The sequence below is a fragment of the Chiloscyllium plagiosum genome, chromosome 21 (assembly GCF_004010195.1).
Source record: "Chiloscyllium plagiosum isolate BGI_BamShark_2017 chromosome 21, ASM401019v2, whole genome shotgun sequence".
In the NCBI taxonomy this organism is placed as follows: domain Eukaryota; kingdom Metazoa; phylum Chordata; class Chondrichthyes; order Orectolobiformes; family Hemiscylliidae; genus Chiloscyllium; species Chiloscyllium plagiosum.
In genome coordinates, this window is record NC_057730.1 from 51860426 (window position 1) to 51887514 (window position 27089).

At 42.3% G+C, this 27089-nt stretch overlaps 1 protein-coding gene across 1 annotated transcript in view; it reads right to left on the reverse strand.

Moving 5' to 3' along the window:
- LOC122560870 (small ubiquitin-related modifier 3-like) overlaps positions 1–15512 on the reverse strand; it is a 23343-nt gene extending 7831 nt beyond the window's left edge. Inside the window, exons 1-3 of the mRNA XM_043712060.1 lie at positions 15396–15512; positions 7293–7436; positions 506–577 (exon numbers count right to left, since the gene is read on the reverse strand). Coding sequence (XP_043567995.1) covers positions 506–577; positions 7293–7436; positions 15396–15419 — 240 coding nt within the window. The 5' untranslated portion in view covers positions 15420–15512. The remainder of the gene's footprint in view (positions 1–505; positions 578–7292; positions 7437–15395) is intronic.
- Between the last annotated feature and the right edge of the window lie 11577 nt (positions 15513–27089).

Sequence of the window (27089 nt, forward strand, 5' to 3'; positions counted from 1 at the left end):
AGGAAGAACGCCTCATCTTCCGCCTCGGAACACTTCAACGCCAGGGTATCAATGTGGACTTTAACAGTTTCCTCATTTCCCCTTCCCCCACCTCACCCTAGGTCCAAACTTCCAGCTCAGCACTGTTCCCATGACTTGTCCCGACTTGTCCTACCTGCCTATCTCCTTTTCCACCTATCCACTCCACCCTCTCCTCCCTGACCTATCACCTTCCTTCCCTCCCCCACTCACCCATTGTACTCTATGCTACTTTCTCCCTACCCCCACCCTCCTCTAGCTTATCTCTCCACGCTCCAGGCTCACTGCCTTTATTGCCCGAAACGTCGATTTCGAAGCTCCTCGGATGCTGCCTGAACTGCTGTGCTCTTCCAGCACCACTAATCCAGAAGGGGATTTACATTGCAGCAGCAAACATGTTTTTGTGCTTTCGCAGGAGATCCATGCTCCTAACCACTGCAGGTAATGAGAATTTAGTGTATTGCCAAACCGTGAAAAGGGTACTCACCATAGCTGGTGTATCAGTTTCATTTATTGGCTGCCCATCGAAACGAAACCTGATCTGTCTGATCTGCAAGCCCTGCCAGTGAAAAATAAAATCAGAGTGATAAATTACTGTAGCCTGGCCCTTGCTATTAGCTGTGGTTAAAAATGGTGTAACAAGTTATCACCTCTTCATTTCCGTGACCTGGGTCTGAGTTAGCTTTGAGAGGTGATACAAATCTTTTTAGCCCTGGCTACAAAAGTCTCTTGATTAGAACTTCTCAAAGTGACAGTCACAGACTTTGAAGCAGTAATGACAACCTGGAGCTCTGAATAAGCTAAACCAGCTTGGCTTCCTCTCCAAAGAAGTACCTGTTCTCTCAGCTCATTTGAGAAATTACAACTTGCAAGCTTTAAAAAGGGGTCTCAGTGGGAAGTACTATCCCAGATGATGAGGAAGAATATCTTACAAACTGTACTTTAACTATTCTACCTTACAGTAAAGGTATATTAAAAACTTACTCATCTAAAAGTATGGAAATTAAAAATCCTAAATTAAGACCTCACCTTAATGGTCTTTGCTACATTTCAGAGATTTTAACTTTAACAGCAAAATGGATTTTCCCAGATACTGTCTTGGGCTCAATACAAAGCCCATGCTTCCTATGAACTGAGGCCACAACCACCTGATGAAGGAGCAGTGCTCCGAAAGCTAGTGCTTCCAATTAAACCTGTTGGACTATAACCTGGTGTTGTGTGATTTTTAACTTTGTACACCCCAGCCCAACACCGGCATCTCCAAATCATGAGGCCAGACGGTGTATGTAAAGCAACTCAATAGCATGGCAGGGAACAAACCCATTTGTACAATCTGCAAGGGACACTAGATGATTAATAGCTTGTGTCAGAATCTTTTCTATTGTACTAGATTAAAACAATCCCTAACTTGGACATCACATGTTAAACTCTTGCATTCATACCCCTGTATCTAAGGACGGTTGGAAGATTATGGTCAGCACAACTGCAATTTTCACCCTTAACTCTTCCAGTATGCTCTGTGTCCAACCTGTTCCTGGTGTGTTATTGACTTATAACTAGTGTCTTTCTGATGACACCCTTTATATCAATTTGCAAGCACTAAATTGTTCACTACTACTTTGGCAGCTCTTTCTTCCTTGATTAAAACCCGATGTATGATAACAATTTGCTGAAGATCACCCTAATGCAGAAATGAAGAATCAAAACGTCAGACAGTAAGATTGTAGGTCCAGTGTATATAATGAAGTGTAATATCTGTTCAGTGAACTGTTTGTCTCACTCTTGCCTTTGAAATGTCATTCTCTGGTTAAGATTGCAGTTGATATGAAATACAGTATAAAAGCATTCATAGAATATGGAGCTACTGTGACCCATTTAGGGCACCACACTTTGGGAAAAATGTGAACACTTTGGAGAATATACGAAAAAGATCTATGAGAATGGTTCCATGAATGAGACACTTCACTTACACAGACAGATTGGCAAAGCTGGAATTGTTCTTACTGAAGGTTCAGAGGAGATTTGAGGCATGCTTAAAATTGAGAAATCTACACAGGGTAGGTAGAAACTGGCCAAGAACCAAAGGACATCAATTTAAGATGATTGGCAAAAGAAAGTGACAAAGAAAAACATCCAAATTAGGAGTAGGAGTTCACTCTGCTCCTTTGGCCCACTCCACCAGTGAATAAGATTGCAGCTGATCTGACTATTCCACATTCCTGCCTACCCCCGTTAAACTTTAATTCCCTTGTTTATCTTGAGTCACTCCCCACTGCCTTCAAATATTCAAACGCTCTGCACACCGCTGTTTGAGGAAGAAACTTCCAAAGAATCATGATCCTCTCGACAATAAAAATTATATCTCGGTCCTAATCTCTTCCCTTTTTTAAAAAGCAGTTTATCTCCCACAAGTGGAAAAATCCTTCCCACACTCATGTTACAATCCCTCCGGAACTTGTGTTTCAACCGAATTGCCTCTCACTCTTCTAAACTCCAGCAGATACAAGCTTAGTCTGACCAACTCTCTTCATAAGACAATCCACCCATTCTAGACATTAGGTTAATAAACGTTTTCTGACCTGTTTCAAATGAATTTACACTGGTCCTTCAATAAAAGGACTAAATAAAGGGGCGGCATGGTGGCTCAGTGGTTAGCACTGCTGCCTCTGAGCACCAGGGACCCGGGTTTGATTCCTATCTCGGCAACTGTGTGGAGTTTGCACATTCTCGCAGTGTCTATGTGGGTTTCCTCTGGGTGCTCTGGTTTCCTCCCGCAGTCCAAAGATGTGCAGGTTAGGTGAACTGGCCATGCTAAATTGCCTGTAGTGTTAGGTGCATTAGTCAGGGGTAAATGTAGGGGAATGGGTCTGGGCGTGTTGCTGTTCAGAGGGTCGGTGTGGACTTGTTGGGCCGAAGGGCCTGTTTCCACACTGTTGGATAGGTTTTTGCATGGTAGGGGAATTAAGGGTTAGGGGAATAATGCAGGTAGGAGGAGCCGAGACGATGGATAGATCAGTCACGATCTTAATGAATGGCCGAGCAGACTCGACAGGACAAATGGCCTACTTCTCATGCTATGAAACTACGAAATGTTAAGTGAAGAGTACAGGCCAGTGAAGAAAATGCTTTACAGATCAGGTTGAGATATTAGTCTGTCTGAAACCAGACAATGACCCAAGCAAAATTGTCCACCACTAGCTCATCTCTGTCCATTGCTGAGTGCACATGACAAAGTATTCTTCTGAGAATCTTGGTGGTTCCCTCTAACAGTGGCTTTACCATATTGTGTCTGGCACTTTTTTTCAATTAAAGCTGATTATTCTTGAAGTAAATGAGTTATAAAAATGCTCTTTATTTTTGCTCTGACAATGCTAACTTTAGGTGTGCACTGTATTAATTTACAGTGCTCCTGCACTCAAGAGAAACAAACTTAAGCCACTACAAAAATTTTACAATTGTGTTTCTGTAGGAATTTTTTTTACACCAAGCAGAAATACCCCTAAGTGATTCACATAATTCACATCAAGTTCAGCAAACATGATGCCACAAAGAGGGGAACACCAGGAAAAGCTTCCTCTTAATGTGATGGAATTTTTTTACAATGTGCTTGTCCAAGAGGAATGGTTGCTATCATATCTTTTGAAAAGGAGAACCTCTGAGGCCCATGCAGAAACTGTGCTACAAAAATTACATGCTCAAGTCCTGGAACAGGTCTGAATCAGAACCTATCAACTAAAGGTGAAAGTTACCTGTTGGACCAAACCAACATGCTTTAAATGTTCAGATGCATCAAAATGGGTGCTCAAGTTGGAATGTTGCAAATATTAATTAAAGCTTAATTGACCATGAAGGTTCAGAGATGTGCAATTAACTAACAGTGGTATTACTGACAGTGGGGAGAATCCCACGTAGCTTCAATCCACTTGACAAACTCTGATGCTCAAAATAGCTAGGTTTTTCCTTTCAGATCATAAACTGAGTCTAAACTTGATCTGAGTTCGTGACGGTGATTTATTTTGAGATTATTGAGAAATTATTAATGTCAAATAGACAAAATTATGACTTCAAATTATGCCTTAAAATAACTTAATCCGAAGAGAAATTTAACGTTTTGAAGGTAATACTGAACATACCGTATGAATACATGTCTAAGACACTAGTGAACTCTGTATCCATGCATTGGAGAGAAAGATTAAACTTGGATGAATCGAAATGGAAAAAAATTGATTAAGAAATGTAATGTTACACAATACATACCTTGAGATGCTAAATCACTTGCAAGAGGAGCACAATTGTAGAAGCCAAGCAATATTCTTCCAGTACAACATCTCATGTGCTTCGGGCGAGACTGTGGCTAGCACTGCTGATGCTCAGTGCCAGGGACATGGATTTGATTCCAACCTTATGTGACTGACTGCGGAGCTTTCCTGTTCTCCCCTTGTCTGTGCGGATTTCTATCAGGTGCTCCGGTTTCCTCCCACTGCCTGAAGACGTGCAGGCAAGCACGTCAGCCATGCTAAATTGCCCTGTCGTCTCCAAGGGATGTTTAGACTAAGTGGATTAGCTATTCTAAATTTGAGATTACAACAATGGGGTGGGATGCTCTTCAGAGGTTTGGTGCAGATTTGATAGATCAAATGGCTTCCACCTGCCCTGTAAGGGTTCTAAGATTCTATTTGGAACAGAATCTCAAGAGCGAAAGATATAAATTAGTGACCATAAAATATTTCAAGATGATGAAGAAATTATTAATGACAGGTAGACAAAATTATGACTTCAAAAAGCACAAATTACAAAGGAATGGATGGCATTAACTGGAATTGCGCCTGAAGATGTCAGCTCAAACAAAAGTTTGAAGTTTTGAAGGTAATATTGAACATCCTGCATGAATTCATGTTTAAGACACGAGTGAACTAAGCATCCATGCATTTGATGAAAGCTGAAACATTCATTGGAAGGACCAACAGGCTAAAAAGAAAACACCAAGATAAAATCTTTTGCTCATACCAGAGGTGATGGAACAGCACTTTTCTGGACCTATTTATGCTGCATTTAGATGGATCAGAATGGAACCACAGGAACACAGCCAAAGAGAACAAGGTGGTTTTGGAACAGGAAAATGGAAATCAAGCGTTGCAGAAGAAATAAATGGGTAAACACACTGATCATGGGATATGTCATGTTTTGACAGTTTGGAGAGAATTGAATAAGAAAATACTGAAGTTGGAAGATGACTATGATCAATTGGTAAAGGTCATTATGCAATGCTTGCATCGCAAAGACCACTTAGCCTGTTATATTCATATCATTTACGGGGGAAACTCAGCTACTTCTACACAAATTTTAAATTATCCAATTTCCTCGAGAGCTACAACTGAATCTGTACCACCAACTTTTCAGGACGTCCACTGCAACTTGCATAAAACAGTTTTACAGAAATATTCATTAAATACATCTTATATTGTGCGACAATTTAGGGTTCATCAATAACTTCAGCAAAGACACCCCTAGTTGGCAGTGATCAAAATATGATTATTATCCAAACTGAATGTAAAATTCAGAGAGCGAGTATTTTAAAGTAATCTGAATGCATAACAATGTTTTGAACGTTAAAGGTTATGGTGAGAGGGCATGTAAGTGGAGCTCAAGCCACAAAAGTTCAGCCATGATCTTATTGAACAGCAGAACGGGCTCAAAGGGCCTGATGGCCTACTCCTGATCTTATTTCTTACATTTGTTCTTATAAAACAGGCAAGGGGACCTATTTCTAACTGATATTTTTGTAATTATGCATGCATTTCAGCTACAAGTTGATGCGTTTTCAATTCACCATAATGGCTACACTTTAACAACTTGAGAAGCCAGGTAAGCAAGCAACCACTAAATATTTTGTTACAGCAATATATTTACTGTAATGTCATTTAAGCTTATCTGGCAGTTAAAACCCATGTTGCAGTGCTATTCTGACACCATAAAATTGTCTTGGACATTCATGTATTCTGAAATATAGGAGGTTAGAGGCACACTTACATACTTAGTCTGTAAGAGAGGAACCTTGATTATCCAAACACCACGGGTGGGGAATATTTTGTTCGGATAGTCAAATGCCAGATAACACAGTTTAGCCAAGCATCGGGACCTTGCGATCTTGTTCAGATAATCCAAAATTCAGATAATCGAGTTCCTTTGTATTAGGAATATTTTAAAGTTACCCATTACCTAATTTTAACAGAAAATTGTTTGAGTTCCCTGGAGCATCCGAGGCTGAGGGGTGACCTTATAGAGGTTTACAAAATTATGAGGAACATGGTCAGGATAAATAGACAAAGTCTTTTCCCTGGGGTCGGGGAGTCCAGAACTAGAGGGCAACTAGAGGTTTAGGGTGAGAGGGAAAAGATATAAAAGAGACCTAAGGGGCAAATTTTTTCCACAGAAGGTGGTATGTGCATGGAATGTGCTGCCAGAGGAAGTGGTGGCAGCTGGTAGAACTGCAACATTTATAAAAGGCATTTGGATGGGTATTTGAATAGGAAGGGTTTGGAGGGATATGGGTCGGGTGCTGGCAGGTGGGACTAGATTGGGTTGGGATATCTGGTCGGCATGGACGGGTTGAGCCGAAGGGTCTGTTTCCATGCTATACATCTCTATGACTCTAAATTGTCCTCTCCCATTTACATTTATACTGCTAACTTCTTGCAGGACACTAGCAACCTCAATGAAGAGGCACCGTTTCAAATCACTATTTTAAACAATATGGTTCATACAAATGCATGTCTTGAACTGCCTTGCTGCAATTCTGAAAATAAATGTGCAGAGCAGTGATAAGCACCCAGTCCTAGGGGAGTCAGGAAGAAACAGGAAAAATCGCTTTGACTTAAAATAAGAGCAGAATGCTGGAAAATATACAGCATCCAAATGGAGAGAGAAATTAACTGCTCATGGCGATAATTTTATTATATCTGAAATGTTCAATCCACAGGAAAAGGTTTTGATGTGTGACATCAACTTTCTAACATGTAAGATGCTACATGACTTGCAAAGTATTTGTAGATTTCCAGCAACCTCAGTATATTTGTTACTTTGGTCTGTTTGAATTTTGTAAGAGCAATTGTGAAGCAAAGAGTAGCTTGACAGGTTACCAAAGAACCAATGTAACAACGTAAGAAGCCTGAACATAATTTCTGTACAATAGTCCCAAGTTATTGGGTCTAGCTGGGCTTTTGGAATAACCAAATATTTACTGACTATGTTTACTCATTTCAAATATCACTAACCTGTCTCTCACAATACGCTTTCATCAGTTTGCTCAGTGGTGTTTGCTTCTTTATCTTAAACTGTACGACTGAACCATCTTGTCCAGCCACTTTCAGGTTAATATGGTCATTCCTGTGGTCATTTCCTTCACTTTTCACATTTTCCTAAAGTTAAGAGAAAGAAAACAAATTCAAAATCCAGAATTACAAAACAGAAGTCACACAAACTGCTCAAATACTATCAGTGCGTCAATGTGTGAGCAAAGCCAACTTTTCAGAAGAATCTCAAAATCTTAAGTTGGTTTTGGGACAAGTTCTTTTCCAAACACAAGATATTCATATTGCTTTGAATATCTTATTCTACTTGCCAGATAATTATTATTCAACTCCAGCAAATCACAAACCAAAATACAACTGATCTTGCATTCTATATTGATTTGCACCTCACAACTCAAAGGATTGGTTTTAATTTAATCCAAGTCCAGGATGGAACTCAACCATGGTTTGTTAATTCCAGTGTATTTTTTCTAATGCAAGCTTCTACATTATAGAAATAGATTCTCATGAAATGGTTATTAAGCAGGCATGGTGGCTCAGTGGTTAGCACTGCCACCTCAAAGCACCAAGTGACCCGGGTTTGGACGACTGTTTGCATATTCTCCCAGTGTCTGCTTGGGTTTCCTCTGGGTGCTCTGGTGAAATGGCCATGCTAAATTGCCCATAGCGTTAGATGCATTAGTCAGAGGTAAACGTGGGGAGATATGTCTGAGTGGGTTACTCTTCAGAGGGTCAGTGTGGACTTGTTGAGCTGAAGGGGCCTGTTTCCACAATGGAGGGAATTGAAATAGGCAATGGATCAATTTTCATATGTAATTGTTCCCGATTATTACAAAAAAACATACATTTCTCACTGCATCCCACGTCAACTTCCCTACCACTAATATAGATTTAATGCCCCAGCTGCTTTTACTTACACAGAACATTTGTATTTATGTAACACCTTTATTGCAGTTAAGAATATGATCAAACAAAATTTGACACAGAGCCACATAACAGAATATTGGGGTAGAAGACCAAAAGCATGATCAATGAATTGAGCATCTTAAAGAGGGAAGGAAAGCAATACAGAAAAGGTTGAGGGGGGAAATTACAGATTAAGACATTAAACGCTGAAGTTAAAAATCACACAACACCAGGTTATGGTACAACAGGTTTATTTGGAAGCACTAGCTAAACTTTTGGTATAAATGGTGTCTTACCATCTTATACTCCACAACTACCTGATAAAGGAGCAGTGTTCCGAAAGCTAGTGCTTCCAAATAAACCTGTTGGATCACAATTTGACGTTGCCTGACTTTTAACTTTGTACACCCCAGTCCAACACCGGCACCTCCAAATCTTAAAAGCTGAAGGCATGCTCACAAGTGATGGAATCATTAAAGTCGGGATGAGCACGAGACAAACTCAAAGTGCAGTTATATCAGAAAGGTTGTAAGGCATCAGAAAGATAGGAAGGAACAAGGCCACTAAAGTACTTAAACCATGGTTTTTCTTTAAAACATCCAGGAATTGCTTAAATCAGGTGCTAATGTATGCCAGCAAGAACAGACATGGATCAGTGAATAAGAGTTAGCAGAGTTTTGGATGAGTTTATGTTTATAGATAGTGAAGATGAGAGGTTGGGCTGGACTGTGATAAAAGTCACAGCTAGAACTAATACAGATGAGGGTATCAGAAGAGCTGAGACAGGCATGGTGCTGGACAATAGAGAAGAAAATAATGGCACTACTTGGTTGAAAGTTCAAATGAGGTCGAACAACCGCAAACAGTCTGATTTAGTTTCAGACAGCTATCAGGAAGAGGAATGGCATGTCAGGAAATCATTCTGACAATTAGAGACAGTAGACAGAATAGAAAGGTATTGATAAGGTAGAGCTGGGTATCAGTGATATCAGGGCAATTAACTTTATTTGATGTTGTTGACTGGCAGCACACAATTCAAAGATAAGGGAGTGAGGCTTTGGGAAGTGATCAAGAGACAAGAAATCATTGTCAAGGATATGATGCAGGCCTACTATGAAAGATATTAAATGACAAAGTTCACAAAGTTAAGGGGTCTTGGCGACCTGTATTTGTGTGTCATCATGCAAAGACATTAATCTGGTAAAATTATTACTTCCCCCTGAAGATCCATTCCTTACATACTGAGCTGTAGAATATCAGTGAAGTACGTAGTTCCTTTTCTCATTCTAAAGCGAACTATGGATGCTGTCTTTTCGATTTTGGTTTCATTTTTCATTACTATTCTTCTGCTGTTTTGCATAGTTCATTTCACCTTTACACTGTACATCACCAAGTCCGCTCCCTTTCAGAAAAAAATAAGTCCCTGTCCCATTTCCTATTGTGGCCCTCCTATCCCCAATCATATTTCCATAATATTCAAGGTGAAGTTCTCCAATGCCATCCACTTTCAAAACACCACTAACTACTTCTGATCCCACCACAAAACTTAATTTAACCATTTTCTGTTTGTGGTTTGGTTCTGTCAGCTCCATTAACATCTGTATTGTTATGAATGAAACAGCAAAGTGATAATAACTTGATGACATTAATGATGTTTGAGGGATAGATATTGTCCAGGATATCTAAATAAATCAAAAACAAGGTCATGGACCTTTGACATTCAAAGCTGAAGATAGGACTAAAGTGTCACCCAAAAGACATCACCTCACCCCACTGCTGATTGAATTGACATGGGCCCCAGGTAGTACCAAAGTGTTTTACGTCATATTCAAAACTACAAACTACCATGCTACCTCAACAACTTATTCAGGGCTCATGCCTTCAAACTAAATTTTTTCGTATAGTTCTCACCTACATTCAGTTCACAACTGGGATGACAGATCCTTCAGATGCACGTTTTGGTAAATCCTCATTAAACCTCATCCTTCAAAGCTATCCTGTCCCTGACTGAATTCCCAGTTATCTCTCCACCTTTCCTCAGTTTTGGACATTTTTCTGCACTGAAGGCACTATATAAATGCAAGTTCAGTTTTAGACAGGGCTTGGAGTGTTACTCAAATCCTCTTTTGGCAAGTTCTGTCAAGTATGAAAGGTAATCCTAACTGTTCTTGCTGCCAGGCAGCTTTAATTTGGAATCCCAACAGACTTCAGTGCTTGTCCCTCCACTTGCCTGTATTCAGGAACAGAACCTGACACCATTATTCACTCAAGTGAAAACATTTTGTCTTCCCAATGGAAACAAATCTTACTTAACTTTGGAAAAAATGGCAGTGTCTATTTTGAGTAAACCTATCAGGACAACACTAAGGTTTAGTGTTATAGAACATAAAAGATAAAAGGAAACAAGAGTTCACCAGCTAAATGGCAATAGGGAACATCTCCGGGACACCCGCACCAATCAACCACACCGCCCCGTGGCCCAACATTTCAACTCTCCCTCCCACTTTGCCGACAACATGGAGGTCCTGGGCCTCCTTCACCGCCGCTCCCTCACCACCAGACGCCTGGAGGAAGAACGCCTCATCTTCCGCCTCGGAACGCTTCAACCCCAGGGCATCAATGTGGACTTCAACAGTTTTCTCATTTCCCCTTCCCCCACCTCACCCTAGTTCCAAACTTCCAGCTCAGCACTGTTCCCATGACTTGTCCGGACTTGTCCTACCTGCCTATCTTCTTTTCCACCTATCCACTCCACCCTCCTCCCTGACCTATCACCTTCATCCCATCCCCCACTCACTTACTGTACTCTATGCTATTTTCTCCCCACCCCCTCTAGCTTATCTCTCCACCTTTCAGGCTCTCTGCCTTTATTCCTGATGAAGGGCTTTTGCCCGAAACGTCAATTTTACTGCTCCTCGGATGCTGCCTGAACTGCTGTGCTCTTCCAGCACCACTGATCCAGAATCTGGTTTCCAGCATCTGCAGTCATTGTTTTTATCTTAGTGCTTCAAAGACAATATTCTGCAGAAGAAAACGTTAGGAGCTCAAGTTATTTTACATAACAAGGTTCTAAATCTAGTTCACATAACAAAACAGCATTATAATAACCAAACATCCCATTAATCACAAAAAAGGAGAAATCACCAAGACTAAAAGAGTATTGAGATAAACTGAAAATTCACTTTTGGAGTACATAGCTTTCAAGACGGTTTATGCTCCAACAATCAACTTAAAGATTAAAAAAGACAGCTCTGCCTGGAAGTCTGCTGAGCTCCAATACAGTGGGCTAGATCAGCACCAAAAGTACAAAACTAGTACCTGTCATAAATTAAGCCAAAGTCTTGTGTTTTGAAACAAAAAAATTTAGATTATTGCACTTGCACAGTACCCCACCTTCCCTCTCCTGAAATTACATTACCTAGTGATGGTTTGCATAACCAACCAGCAAGACTTGAGTTAGGACCCCTGTTATAAAGCAGAGATTGACTCCCCTCTGAGAACTAAAACCGAAACACGAGGAGCATCTGCCCCATAATCTGTAAAAGGAGTGTGAAAAGTTTTATAACCTGCTTGTCAGCAACTTCTAGTGGTTAATTAAAATAAATCTGATACTCACTTTAAAATCAACAAGTAACAATTTCTCTAACAGTAAACAAATTAATTAAATTAACAAACAGAATAAATCCCTTCTAGCTACTAACTATTCCTGAATAAAGCAAAATTCCACTAGACTGTCGTTCGAGTAAATACAATCCCACTCAAACTAGAATTTAATCTCTCAAAATTACAGCCATACTAAGTGTCTTCCGGAATGTTTGGTGCCGTCTCCACCTGTTCTTCTGTCAGGAATATTAACTAGTTGTACCGTTGTTACTTAGATGGTGCTTTCTCTAAGACAGAGGAGGCTGAGAGAACCAGTGATTCTCTCAAGAGCTGAGGCCATTAGCTCTGGTAGATGGCAGCTAGCTCTGAGTTCTTTAGCCAAACTGTTTCCTTCTTTTATATCCATTATGACATATCAATATTTCTTACAATAGGATTGGCCCTATGTTGTCAAAACCAGACTTTAAATTTAAAAGGCTTTTGGTATCTAAGTACCTGGTTCAAATTGATTGGCTAAAATCAAAAACCTACTGACATGGTAAAAACTGCTGCTTGGCCTAATAACTGTATGTTGAAACTTTATTGCTGGAACAGCACAGCAGGTCAGGCAGCATCCAGGGAACAGGAGATTCGACGTTTCGGGCACAGGCCCTTCTTCAGGAAGGGCCTGTGCCCGAAACGTCGAATCTCCTGTTCCCTGGATGCTGCCTGACCTGCTGTGCTGTTCCAGCAATAAAGTTTCAACTTTGATCTCCAGCATCTGCAGACCTCACTTTCTCCTCTAATAACTGTATGACCGTTCCATACTAATGTTTCAATTCAGGTGCTGTGTACTCGCAAACTTTCAAGCTGCTGCTCACAGACATCCATTTTAAATTTTTAAACACAAAATAAGCACACAATCTTTTAAAGGGCCAACACAACACTCCCCCACAAGCATTTTACAAACGAAATTCTAACTTCCTGCCTCCCAACCCATAAGTACTCTACCCAACTTCTCAACACCTCTCGCTATAGGTCACACAAACTCTGAGCTCGAACTGAATGGCATCTTTTTTTTAAAAAAGATACTGGATCTGGCCTGACAGATCATTGAGCCCTGATTCTTGTTCACTAAAAAAGCCAAGAAAAGGTAGATTCTTAAAAATCCCTGAATGTTAAACATTTTGCACCCCTCCCCACCACCCATTCCAACCAAACCACAAAGCTCTGCCCCAGCCTTCTTCATTCTAAGAGTCTTGGTGATTTTCAAGCCTCAAAGCAAGATCACAGTGGGAAAGGATTCAGAAGCACTGACTACACAGTTGGAACATGCAGCAAAGATTTGGAAATGAAAGAAATCAAGCCTAGAATCAATATGAAAGCAGCGTAGAGGCACACTGTGGAAACAACAGATTTTGTAAAGGTTTATACTTGGGATGGAACAATTGTGTGAACAGCAATTATTTTAGAGCAAACAATAATCACTGGAAAAGCTTAAATCCTAGATGCTTTGTGCAGGGAGAAACCAAATTAATATTTCAATTGCAGGGCCAGCATTTATTGCCCATCTTAACTGCCCGAGAAAGTAGTGAGCTTCCTTCTTGAAATGCTGCAATCCATTTGGTATAGGTGGACCCACAATACTGTTAGGAAGGACACTTGAGGACTGATTCAGTGAGACTAAACGAATGGCAACAGAGTTGCAAGATGGGAGAGAGTGTGGCTTGATGGGGAACTCGCAGGTGATGGTATCCAACATATCGGCTGCCCTTGCAGATGACTGCAGTTGAGGATTTGAAAGGTGAAAAGGTAGAGTGCATCTTGTACATGGTACATACTGCTGAGTGAAGTAGGAATTGAATGGCACTACATCCACAAACAAAGCAAATTGCTTTGTCCAGAACGGTGTCAAACTTCTTGAGTGCTGTTGGAGCTGCAGTCATCCTTGTAAGTGGGGAGTATTCCGTCACACTCCTGACTTGTGCCTCAAAACTGGATATGCTTTGTGGAGTTCAGAAGTGAATTACTCTCTGCAACATTCTTTGACCTCCTCTTGTAGCTACAGTACTTGAGACTAGGCTAGTTCATAGTCTGGTCAATACTAACCTCAATATTGAATATGCAAGAGTCAGTGATGATTATGTCATTGATTGTCAAAGAGTGATGGCTAGATTCGCTTTCAGATTAGGTAAAAACAATGACTGCAGATGCTGGAAACCAGATTCTGGATTAGTGGTGCTGGAAGAGCACAGCAATTCAGGCAGCATCCGAGGACAGGCCTATCGCTTTCAGATTAGATTACTTAGTGTGGAAACAGGCCCTTCAGCCCAACAAGCCCACACCAACCACCTAGACCCATTCGCCTACATTTACCCCTTCACCTAACACTACAGGCAATTTACCATGGCCAATTCACCTAACCTGCACATTTTTGGACTATGGGAGGAAAGTGGAGCAAACCTGCACAGACACAGGGAGAATGTGCAAACTCCACACAGACAGTTGCCTGAGGTGGGAATTAAACCCAGGTCTCTGGCGCTGTGAGGCAGCAGTGCTAACCACTGTGCCACCGGAGACAGATATTACCTGACACTTGCAATGCAAATTTGTAACACTATATGCTCATGGATAATTGCTTGAGATGCATAAAAGGGTATCCAGGTGAATAGATTCCCACTCAAAATCCTTCACACGGCCTTGTACATGAAAACAAAAGTGCTTTGCCAAAAAATGTCCCATGCATGCACACAGACTAAGAGGTTGTGTTTTAAATATTTATACATGTTGACATAATCTAAGAAATCAGTTTATTCATCCAGGTCTGGAGTCTAGCTCCATGCAAAGTCTGACATATCCTGAACATGGGAAAAGCTACAAAACTAAAGTCTTGGGCAGTAAATTGTTAGGCAACCCCCACGCCTATCACCGAGAACCGTAAATTATATTAAAAACTGCGTCAGTTATGCTGAGGGGACTGAGGCTGAGAGTGAAATGTTATTGTAGGCACCGACAGCTAGATGTTGGAAGGAAGGCCGAGAGATAAATTCCGCCGAAGCCGGAGAGTCCGGACGGTATCCGCCTTTAAACCTCAGTGAGGCCAATCCCGCTTCAGGACAGGCTCTCCCCTCCCGCCCCCACCCCCATGTACACACACACACTCCGCACCGCTGACCCAGGCAGAGGCCGGGAACGGCGACAAACCCGAGTCCGGGGATTCAGCCGCGCGACCAGCCCCCGGTCAGGCCGAGAGCGGCTTCTCTCCCTCGCACTGCCCCCATCCCGGGTAACCCAGACATCACCCCCCCCCCACACACACACACACACACCCGGGGGGGAGGGTAAGGCCCGTCTCACCCAGCACACCCCTCCCCTATAGGGGGGAGTGAGAGAATAGCCGGGGCCTGGAGCGGGGTCCGTCCGCGGCCTAGCGCCCACCCCCTCCTACCCTGGGCCGCAGGCTCAGCTCGGACCTTACCCCGGAGCGACCCCCTCAGGCCGGGATCTCCGCTTCCCCCACACTCACTCCACGCCCTCCCCTAGGCTGTCTCTCTGTCTGTCTCCCCCTCACTCACTCACCCCCTTAGCTTTGTCCTCCGCCATCTCTCTCTCTCCCTCTCACTCTGGCAATGGCGGCCTCGTTTCCGCTCCTTGTCTCCCCCGCGCGCGCTCCGCGGGCCCGCGCTCAACCATTGGCCCGCGCCGCCACCACGTGATCCTCCCCGCCCCCACACCAACAATGGATCACGTGACCCCGGTCCTGACCCGCCCCTCCGCACATCGGTCACGTGCTCCTCGCTGCAGTGGTTTGGCTCTACCGGCGGGGGGCGATACTGAGCTTCCCTCTCTTTACCCCATGGACGTCTCAAGGCAACGTCTCTGGATCTATGAATGATTTGGAGATGCTGGTGTTGGACTGGGTTGTACAAAGTTAAAAATCACACAGCACCAGGTTATAGTCCAACAAGTTTAATTGGAAGCATGAGCTTTCACAGCGCTGCTCCTTCATCAGGTGGTTCTGGAGGACACCATTGTAAGACACAGAATTTATAGCAAAAGTTTACAGTGTGATGTAACTGAAATTATACATTGAAAAATACCTTGATTGTTTGTTGAGTCTCTCATCTGTTGGAATGACCATGATAGTTTCACTTCTTTCATATGTAAATCGCAAAACTTTTTTAAAAATTACATTCTCAGATTAACTGTAACAATTGGTGTCAGCCAGATAAGATGTTAAGATGTTGAAGGTGTTCGCCCCCTCTGTTCCCTGTCTGCGCCATAATGTTTTAGACTGATTCTAATCTAAAAAGTGAGTTAACAGAGTCTGACATGGATTCATGCAGTTTTTGAACAATGTAACTCTGCAAGTACAAATTCACCCCACAAACATATATGTGTATGTGTGCACGTGGGTTTTTGTGTGTCTGTCTGTCTCGGGTAGGGGTTGTGAGTGTGAGAGAGAGTGTATATGTGTTCCCAGGAGCCGAAAAACTACGCCATGTCCTTCACAGCCTGCAACACATTATCGATGAGGATGAGCACCTCGCCAAGACCTTCCCCACACCTCCATTGCTCGCCTTTAAACAACCGCCAAACCTTAGAAAGATCATTGTTCGTAACAAGCTGCCCGGCTTTCAGGATAACTCCATACAACCCTGTCACAGTAGGCACTGCAAGAGGTGTCAGAGTATGGACATGGATACCACCATTACACACGGGGACATCTCCCACCATGTACACGGCAGGTACTCATGCAACTCAGCCAACATTGTCTGTCTCATACGCTGCAGGATGCCCCAAGGCATGGTACATTGGCAAAACTTAGCAAAGGCTACGGCAACAGATGAATGGGCACCGCACAACAATCAACAGACAGGAGGGTTCCCTCCCAGTTGGGGAACGCATTCGACCTCGGACCTTCGGGTGACCATCCTTTAATGCAGACTTTGGGACAAGCAGCAGCGAAAAGTGGCTGAGTAGAGGCTGATAGCTAAGTTCCGTACCCATAGGGAGGGCCTCAACCGGGACCTTGGGTTCATGTCACACCACAGGTGACCACCATTGCACTATACACACACAGACACACTCCTATACAACACATACACACAGATACACATATACACAGACACACACACACAGACACTCACACACATTCCTACAGACACACACACTCCCACACTCACACATGCATCCTCTCACAGATTTAAACCACTTTACACTCACACACACACACATATATATACGCTCTCTCACACAGATACTCACAACCGCCCCACCCCAGACACACACACTCACACATGCATCCTCTCACAGACTTAGACTCTCTTTCTAATGTACAGCGCTTGCTAACATTTACCTGCACAATAATTATTTCATCCTTAAGTATTGTAAAAAATGTGGAATGTTGCCAAAGCTTCTCCTCTTGCACTCATCAGGACAAAATACAAAGTTAAAAATCACACAACACCATGTTATAGTCCAACAGGTTTATTTGGAAGCACTAGCTTTCAGAGCGCTGCTCCTTCATCAGGTGGTTATGGTGTATAAGATTGTAAGACACAGAATTTATAGCAAAAGTTTACAGTGTGGTGCAACTGAAATGATGGATTGAAAAAGACCTGGCTTGTTTGTCTCTCATCTTTTAGATTGACTATATAGGTTTCAGTTCTCGGGAACTGAAACCTACCCGAGATATGTAAATCCCAGAACTTTTTTTTAAAAAGGTTACATTCTCAAGTGAACTTTAACATTAGATGCCATGTCAGCTCAGATAATGCACTGAAGGTGTAAGGTTAAAGTCTGTCTGTCTGTGTCCCAATGTTCAAACTGATTCTATTTCTAAAAGAGGGATTTACAGAATCTTACATGGATTCATGCAGTTTTTGAGCAAAATAAAGTACAAATTCACCCCACAAACTTATATGTATGTGGATGCATGTATGATTTCCACTACACCATCGGCTTACAGTAGTGAGAAACAAAGTTTGTGCAAAGATTTGTAGCTCGGGTGCTCGTTGTTGTGGTACAGGAAAGCCACACACACAGACTAAGTCCTAAACTATGAAAGTAACCACCCCAACACACACAAACGAAGCTGCATCAGGACACTATTCAAAAGGGCCACAACACACTGCAGTACACCAGAACTGCAAAAAGAAGAAGAGGAACACCTACACAAGGTATTCGCCAAAAACGGATACCCACGCAACTTCATCAACAGATGCCTAAGAGAAAGACCACAGAACGAGGACATACCACAACCAAAAGGACTAGCCACACTACCATACATCAGGAGCAACTCGGAACTGACAGCCAGACTAGGTGACATTCTCAGTGCTTGGGAGCCTCCTGTGAAGCGCTTCTGTGGTGTTTCTGGGACAACACTACCATTATAGGGCAAGCCAGACAGAGAACAGCCAGGGAATTCCTAGAGGCATGGCACTCATCCACAAACTCCATCAACAAACACATCGACCTGGACCCAATATACCGGCCACTACAGCGGACAGCTGAAACTGACAACCGGAAGCGGCAGGGACAGACCACTATAAACACCGGAGGAAACATCAAAGAAGCGCTTCGCAGGAGGCTCCCAAGCACTGATGATGTCGCCTAGCCAGGGGACGAAACATTTGCAACAAAAACTTCCAGCTCGGCGAACAGAACCACAACAGTGAGAAACAGTTCCTTTTGGCAAAAGGATTAGGAACCAGAGGACATCAATTTAATGTGACTGGCAAAAAAATCAAAAGTAAGTTTCTTTAAAGCAGCAAGTTGTCAGGATTCGTAGTGCACTGTCTAAGAGGGGCGAAGGCATAATCCATTAAAGCATTCAAAAAGAGAATTGGATAATTATCTGAGGAGTAAAACAAATGGAGGATTACGGGAAAAAAGTTGGGTTGAGTTGCTTTTACAAAGGCCCAGCATTGATGTCAGCCCAATCAATGCAATCGAAATTTCTTCTCTGTGGGTTGTGCTTTTCTGTATATTTGAATGCTTCCACATACTTTCCAAACATAAATGGTTCAGGCTAAGCTTATTTTTGTGTTGACACAAGTACATACAACTGATTCTTGCTTGCACCCTGCCCTGCTGTTCCTGTGTCCAGTATCTAATATCCTGGACATGACCTATACCTCAGGAGAAAGTGAGAACTGCAGATGCTGGAGATCAGAGTTGAGAGTGTAGTGCTCAGAGGCCAAGAGCAGGAGAATCCTTGTAGAGAGAGGAGGAGAACTTCTTCAAGGTATTTGTAGAGAACTCTACATTGGACTATCACTCCTGAAACATGACCACAAATGTACCAGCATTACAGGAGAAATAATGGGAGGGAGCGTGATGGAGATACATCAGCATGAATTCTTAGGTGTGGTTGGACGGAATGGGGAGTGGGGGAGGTGAGGTGCATTACTAGAACTTCATTTTCAATTAGGGAAATCGAAGATATTACCAGTCTAACCAAGAGGAATGGTACTTTATTCATAACATTTGTGAAGTCCATTACCAGACATTTCAAGTTGAAAATTACAGAAAATGGCATAAAATTCAACGTGTCTCCTTACAATGTTTTCCATTCTTAGGTGGCTCAGTATAATTGTAATAGTCTTAATACTGACAAGGTACATTCCATTTCAGCATGCAATCCCAAGGGGCAAAATATTTCAAATTGAAAATTAGAAAGCAGTAGTAATAAACATTTCTCCGTGCACTATGCCCACTCTGAGCTGGTTCAGTACCATTTCATTACTCTTAATGTTTATGTCAAGTGTACAGGTCTACAGTTTCTAACCCCTTGGGTATACTATGATAGGGTCCATTCCCTATTGTGCCTCTGTGGCTGCCCTAAGCTTTAAAGCATCCACCAACATGTAATCCTGTATGTTGAAATGTGCCAGGAAGAAGGATGTCTGTCTTAACAGGGAGGTTTGAAGAGGGTGGGGGGGGGGGTCTGAAACAGCAGGTAGTTGGGTAGGTCAGAGTCTCTGCAGACTGTATTCCAGTGTGAACTAGGAAGGAGAGGTAGAATTTTAGGGACAATTATTCTATTGAATATTTAAATATGTTTTTGCCATCTTAATTTAAAACAAAACATTTAATTGTGCAAATTAAGTGCTTAAAATTAACCAAAGGCTGTATCATGGAGAGTGATACAGAGTTAATGTTTTGAGTCCACTGATAATTCTTCATAACTCTTTTAAGTAAAGCTGTAATGTGTTTAACTTGGTCTCGTGATTTAATGTAAAGTCAATCTTTACACACTCTATCCTGAAAACCAGAATACTGGCTCAATCCTTTACCTTTGTTTCTCTCTCCAGAAAACTTTAATGACAACATTTGTAAAAGCACATTGAACAACAATACAAGTTTGACTTCACTTAATATTTATGCAGTTTAATTACTTCCAGTTCAGCACATGGCACTTTGAAACGTAAATATTGCAATATACCAATTGAATGCCAAATATTCTCTAATGCAAGCAGGCTTAGGGGTTTTGTCTGAGTTCCAGTCCTTAGTTTATTTCCGCAGGAGAGTCTTGGAATGTGGCCCCGGACTTTACTGCATAGAGTCACAGAGCTATACAGCACGGAAACAGACCCTTCTGTCCAACATGTCCATGCCAACCAGATACTCTAAACTGATCTAGTCCCATTTGGCCCAGATCCCTCTACACCCTTCCTATTCATATACCCATCCAGATGCCTTTTAAATGTTGTAATTGTACCAGCCTCCACCACTTCCTCTGGCAGCTCATTCCATATACACACCACCCTCTGCGTGAAAACGTTGCCCTGCAGGTCCCTTTTAAATCTTTCCCCTCTCACCTTAAGCATAGTTTTGGACTCCCCTATCCAGGGTAAAAGACCTTGGCTATTCACCCTATTCAGCCTCTCCTTATAGCTCAAACCCTTCAACCCTGGCAAAATCCTTGTAAATCTTTACTGGACCCTTTCAAGTTTCACAACACCCTTCCTATAGGAGGGAGACAAGAATTGAATGCAATATTCTAAAAGTGACTTCAATTTGTCTCTGTGATAGAAAGAGATAGGCTATCTTCCGATCACTGTGTGTTCACAAAAATAAGTCTTGTTAACAGCAAATGCCGGAAATCATAGCAGGTCAGACAGCATCCATGGCGAGACTCTGATGGAGAGTCATCTAGATTGGAAATATTAGCTTGCTGTCTCTCCATGGGTACTGTCTGACCTGCTGTAAACTCCAGCATTTGTTGTTTTCAGTACAGATTCCAGTATATGTAGTGCTTTGCTCCTACAACAATTCTTGTTACTTTGCTTATCCTGTCTCTTTCATGAATTCTTATGGTTCAGACAGTCCTCCTGTCCAGCTTTTGTCATTGATATGTGGTTACTCTCCAAGGTCCCTCAAAGCCCCTCACCTTCCTGTGTATAGTGTTTTAAAACTAATTTCTTGGTACCTATTCAAATGGTGACTATAGTGCATTTTATTTCCAATAACTTCTATAAACGTAATTCACACCAGATTTTATTTTTTTGTCCATTCAGTCAATTCCTTTACAGCTCAGTTTCAGATTTAGTTTTATAATAACTCTGTCAAGTGTATCTCTCAGAAATTAGTTCAGGCTTCAAATTATACAAGTCTGCATTACTCAGTGGTGGACAGCTTCACAGAGTTACTGTTCAACACCCAGTTGATGACTGTTAAGATTGTTACATCATCTGTAAAGATCTAGGATCTATTTGTTATGTGCAAGTATCCTGTTGAGGGAATTATATTTCACTGTAGTCAGGTAGCAAGTAACAATGTATTAGTCACCAGCACGTGGAGAGCTGGAAGGAAATGCATTTGGTAAAATGCCAACATTTTGAGTTTTAAAATATGAGTATTTTGAACTGATGGGAACATTAGTGACTAGATTGGAAGTTTTAAAAGCTTAATCACCGAAGAGATCCAGAAAGGCTTGCAGATCAAGGCGTCCCACTATATGATCAGACTTGGCTAACAAATTATTGTTTGTTTCACTCGCTTAATAAATTCCTACCTTCCAATGTAAACACAGTTCATCTCCACTCAGTACTGGACTGTCTTGGAGGAGAAAGTGAGGTCTGCAGATGCTGGAGATCAGAGATGGAAATGTGTTGCTGGAAAAGCGCAGCAGCCCTGAAGAAGGGCTAATGCCCGAAACGTCGATTCTCCTGTTCCCTAGATGCTGCCTGACCTGCTGCGCTTTTCCAACAACACATTTCCATCACTGGACTGTCTTGAGGGACTTAGGAAAAAAATGCAATTTGACATTTTTTTTCTCTCAGCGGGTCATACATTCCAGCTCAGCGAACAAACCTACATCCAGGGTCGTACCTCCGAGGAATTCTCCTCCCCAGAAAGCAGTGGAGCTGGCTCGTTGAATATTTTGTTAAGGCGTGACTTAGATTCTTGGCTGACAATATAGAGTGGAGGCAAGTGAGGAAATTGGAAACCAAAAGCAGATCAGTTCATGATCTTATCGAAAGGCAGAGTGGGTTTGAGGGACTGAATTGTCTACTTCTGTTCCTAAATGTATGTTTGTATTTTTACGATCATTAATTCTCTAAACCACTATGTCTCATATGACTACTATTGGGAAATTTGACTGCTCCTCACTTAAATTACATTATTGTCAATGTAGGAATTATCTACTAACAACAAAGTTTAAATACTAAATCAACATCCCCTAATCCAGTGGGGTTAGTTCCTCCTTCCTAAAAATAATGCAGTTGTATTAGTTGTCAGATTATCGCTGGTAACTTTGCTGCAGATTTTGCAGAGCAAACATTCAGGTCAGAAATAAAGAATAATGCCATATTATTCAGTGTTCACAAGGGAAGTACAGTTCTAATTTGTTTCAGTAACAGATTGAGGGAGCTCAGGCTCAGTTAAATGCATTGTTTTCAATAAAGTTGTACCAGCAGCTTTATTTTGTCAGTGCCTGCAGGGATACCTAAGCAACCAAGAGAACCAACCTGAACAGGGCTCCTGAAGAAGGGCTTATGCCTGAAACGTCGATTCTCCTGCTCCTTGGATGCTGCTTGACCTGCTGCGCTTTTCCAGCAACACATTTTTCAGCTCTGATCTCCAGCATCTGCAGTCCTCACTTTCTCCTCCCTGAACAGGGTGAGATCCAGGAATAGGCTGAAGGTGCAGACAGAGGGTTCAGAATTTGACAACTGATGTTTAGTCAAGCAATCACACTGGAATCTCATTAATGTTAATCAAATACTAATTAAATTACAAGCAATCGTCCCTATAAAAGCAAACAAGTCACTACATGATAATGCCGTAGAAACTGAAATGTTCATAGGATTCCCAGTAAAAAACTTAACTCATGAAATGGATCATTCTCATTAAGGTACTGTAAAACAGACAGCAAACAGGTACATACAGCTTTGTTCCACTGGCTTGCTCAGGGCACTCTGTTACATTAGCTCCCTTGTTTTCATTTGATTAAACGCAGTTAAAGTCACACCTTGTAACAATGCATTAAGAGTAATGGATTGCTAGCACATTTGCCTCCCTTAGGACATAATGTGCTATGTGAATGAAAGCTCCTTCATCACTGACAGAGTTCCAGAAAGTTAAAGTATTACCTTTTGCAATAGATATTCCCAGTATTGATGCCCTGCTCACATGCAGCAAGCTGTGATGGGCAGCCACATTGTCCCCATGCCCCACACAAGACTCACTAACCAAGTGAAAGTGAGGACTGCAGATGCTGGAGATCAGACTTGAAAAGTGTGGCGCTGGAAAAGCACAGCAGGTCAGAGCAGCATCCAAGGACTAGGACGAAGGGCTTATGCCCAAAACATCGATTCTCCTGCTCCTTGGGTGCTGCCTGACCTGCTGTGCTTTTCCAATACCACACCTTTCGTCTCTAATCGAATGCTCTATCTCCAAGCTCCACACTGGTAAATGATCACAAGGAGAGCAGAGGAAATGCTACAGGGAAACATTGAAAGACTCCCCAAACAAATGCAATATCCCTACAATGAGCTGGAAGGTTAGTTTTCAGATATTTCATCACTGTACTAAGTAACATCAACAGTGAACCTCCAGATGAACTTTTCGTCATTCATATAAAATTATTTGGATGTGAACATAGCAGGTATATAGTTAGTAAGGTTGCTGATAACACCAAAATTGGAGGTGTAGTGGACAGCAAAGAAGGTTACCTCAAATTACTACGGATCTTGATCAGATGGGCCAATGGGCTGATAAGTGGCAGATGGAGTTTAATTTAGATAAATGTGAGGTGCCGCATTTTGGGAAAGCAAATCTTAGCAGGACCTATACACTTAGTAGTAAGGTCCTAGGGAGTGTTGCTGAACAAAGAAACCTTGGAGTGCAGGTTCATAGCTCCTTGAAAGTGGAGTTGCAGGTAGATAGGATAGCGAAGAAGGTGTTTGGTATGCTTTCCTTGATTGGTCAGAGTATTGAGTACAGGAGTTGGGAGGTCATGTTGCGGCTGTACAGGACATTGGTTAGGCCACTGTTGGAATATTGCGTGCAATTCTGTTCAGAAAAGATTTACAAGGATGTTGTCAGGGTTGGAGGATTTGAGCTATAAGGAGAGATTGAATAGGCTAAGGATGTTTTCCCTGGAGCATCGGAAGCTGAGGGGTGACCTTTTAGAGGTTTACAAAATTATGAGGGGCATGGATAGGATAAATAGACAAAGTCATATCACTGGGGTGGGGGAGTCCAGAACTAGAGGGCATAGGTTTAGAGTGAGAGGGGAAAGATATAAAATAGACCTAAGGGGCATCTTTTTCACTCAGAGGGTGGTACGTGTATGGAATGAGCTGCCAGAGGAAGTGGTGGAAGCTGGTACAATTGCAACATTTAAGAGGCATTTGGATGGGTATATGAATAGGAAGGGTTTGGAGGGATATGGGCTGGGTGCTGGCAGGTGGGTCTAGATTGGGTTGGGATGTCTGGTTGCATGGACGGGTTGGACCGAAGGATCTGTTTCCATGCTGTACATCTCTATGACTCTATGAAGTGCAGGTGGTATGGCCCACTTTCTATTTATGTGTTTAGGTTTCCTTGGGCTGATGACGTCATTTGCTGAGGTGATGTCATTTCTTCACATTTTTCTCAGGGGTGGTAAATGGGATCCAAGTCACCGTTGAGAGAGTTCCGGTTGGAATGCCATGTTTCTATGAATTCTTGTGCATGTCTCTGTTTGGCTTGTCACAAAACGAAATGACCCACTCTCTCTCGTATCCTTACATACGGATGAGGAAGGACACCACTTCAACTGGGACAACACATCCATCATAGGACAAACCAAACTGAGACACGCAAGAGAATTCCTAAAAGCATGGCATTCCAAACGGAACTCTATCAACAAACACATTGACTTGGATCCCATTTACCACCCCCTGAGAAAAAGACCCGGAAGTGACATCAGCACAGAAAATGACATCACCAGCCAAGGAAATCTAAACACACAAGTAGAAACTGGGCCACACCACCAGTGCTTCATCCGAAGGCTCACTGAAGATGTTACCTAGTATGGTGATGAAATGTCTGAAGACAAACACTCCAGCTCAGCGATCAAACCTACATCCAGAACCTCAATCTGAGCTACAAATCTTCTCAAAACTCGCTAATCCCTAACAGTGCATGGGAATTACTTGTCCCAGAATGGACAAACTGGAGAAGCATCTGCGATAATGCTTTGAGTGTCACCGAGTGGAGCATGTGGAGGCCAAGAACAAGCAAGGGAAAGAGCTGGCAGAATCCAGAGTATCCTACCCTCCCCCTCAAATCCCACCTGGCCCACCCCTGCCAGAGTCTGCTGCTCCAGAATTGAACTATACAGCCACAGAAGAACACACTCTAGGAGGGGAAGGAAGCCACCCACAACACTGCAGGACTGTCAAAGAAGAAGCACCCAGACCAGGAGCACCTGAAAACTAGGCTTATCCCACACACTAACCTCCAACTCCCTCATCTCCCAGAACCGGACTTTCAATTGTCTGTGGAAGGTACATATTGTAATCACTGTAAAGACTGGAGAAAGTGAGAGCACACAACCAAAAATATAAAAGTATTTCCTTTCAAGTCTTGTACCAGACATTAATAGATTTAATATATTCTCGAGTACAACTACAAAATTGGATTTAACGTTATTGTAACGAAGGTGACATTTTTCCCAGAGGACCGTGAGTCCTTGGAACTCTTTGGAAAGTCGGTGGAGGCGGAGACTTTGAATACTCTTGGTCAATGTTGGATAGATTCTTGGTAAATGAAGGGAGTGAAAGAATATCAGGATGTAGAAGGGAATGTGGAGTCATCAGAACATCTTTATAATGGTGGAGTAGGCTTAGTGATAGACTTGTTTCCATGTGCTCCTAATTAGTGTGTTTGTCTGTGTCACACAGAATGGAAACAGATCCTTCCGTCCAAACAGTCCATGTGACCACAATTCCAAACTAAACTAGTCCCACCTGCCTGCGTTTGGCCCATATACCTCCAAACCTTTCCTATTCAAAACGTTGCCCATTGTGTCGTTTTTAAATCTTGTCCCTCTCATCTTAAAAACACATTGTCTTATTTTGAACTGCCTTACTGTAGAGAAATGACTGTTGTCATTCACCTTATCATGTTGTCATGTCCCTCATGATTTTATAAACTTCTATAAGGTCACCCCTCAACCTCCTATGCTGCCAATGCTTATAACTCAAACGCTCCATACCAAGTAACAATGATGCTTTTGACTAAGTTTGGTGAATTTCCACTTAAAATTAAAAATAAGCCACAGGCTGTTCTGGAGGATCATTCATTTTCTATTTTTAATCAAGGCGTAAATTACTGTTCTTGTGATCTCAATTAATTCTACTCTCATATAGTCATAGAGTCATAGAGTCATAGAGATGTACAGCATGGAAACAGACCCTTCGGTCCAACCCGTCCATGCCGACCAGACATCCCAACCCAATCTAGTCCCACCTGCCAGCACCCGGCCCATATCCCTCCAAACCCTTCCTATTCATATACCCATCCAAATGCCTCTTAAATGTTGCAATTGTACCAGCTTCCACCACTTCCTCTGGCAGCTCATTCCATACACGTACCACCCTCTATGTGAAAACATTGCCCCTTAGGTCTCTTTTATATCTTTCCCCTCTCACCCTAAACCTATGCCCTCTAGTTTTGGACTTCCTGACCCCAGGAAAAAGACTTTGTCTATTTATCCTATCCATGCCCCTCATAATTTTGTAAACCTCTATAAGGTCACCTCTCAGCCTCCAA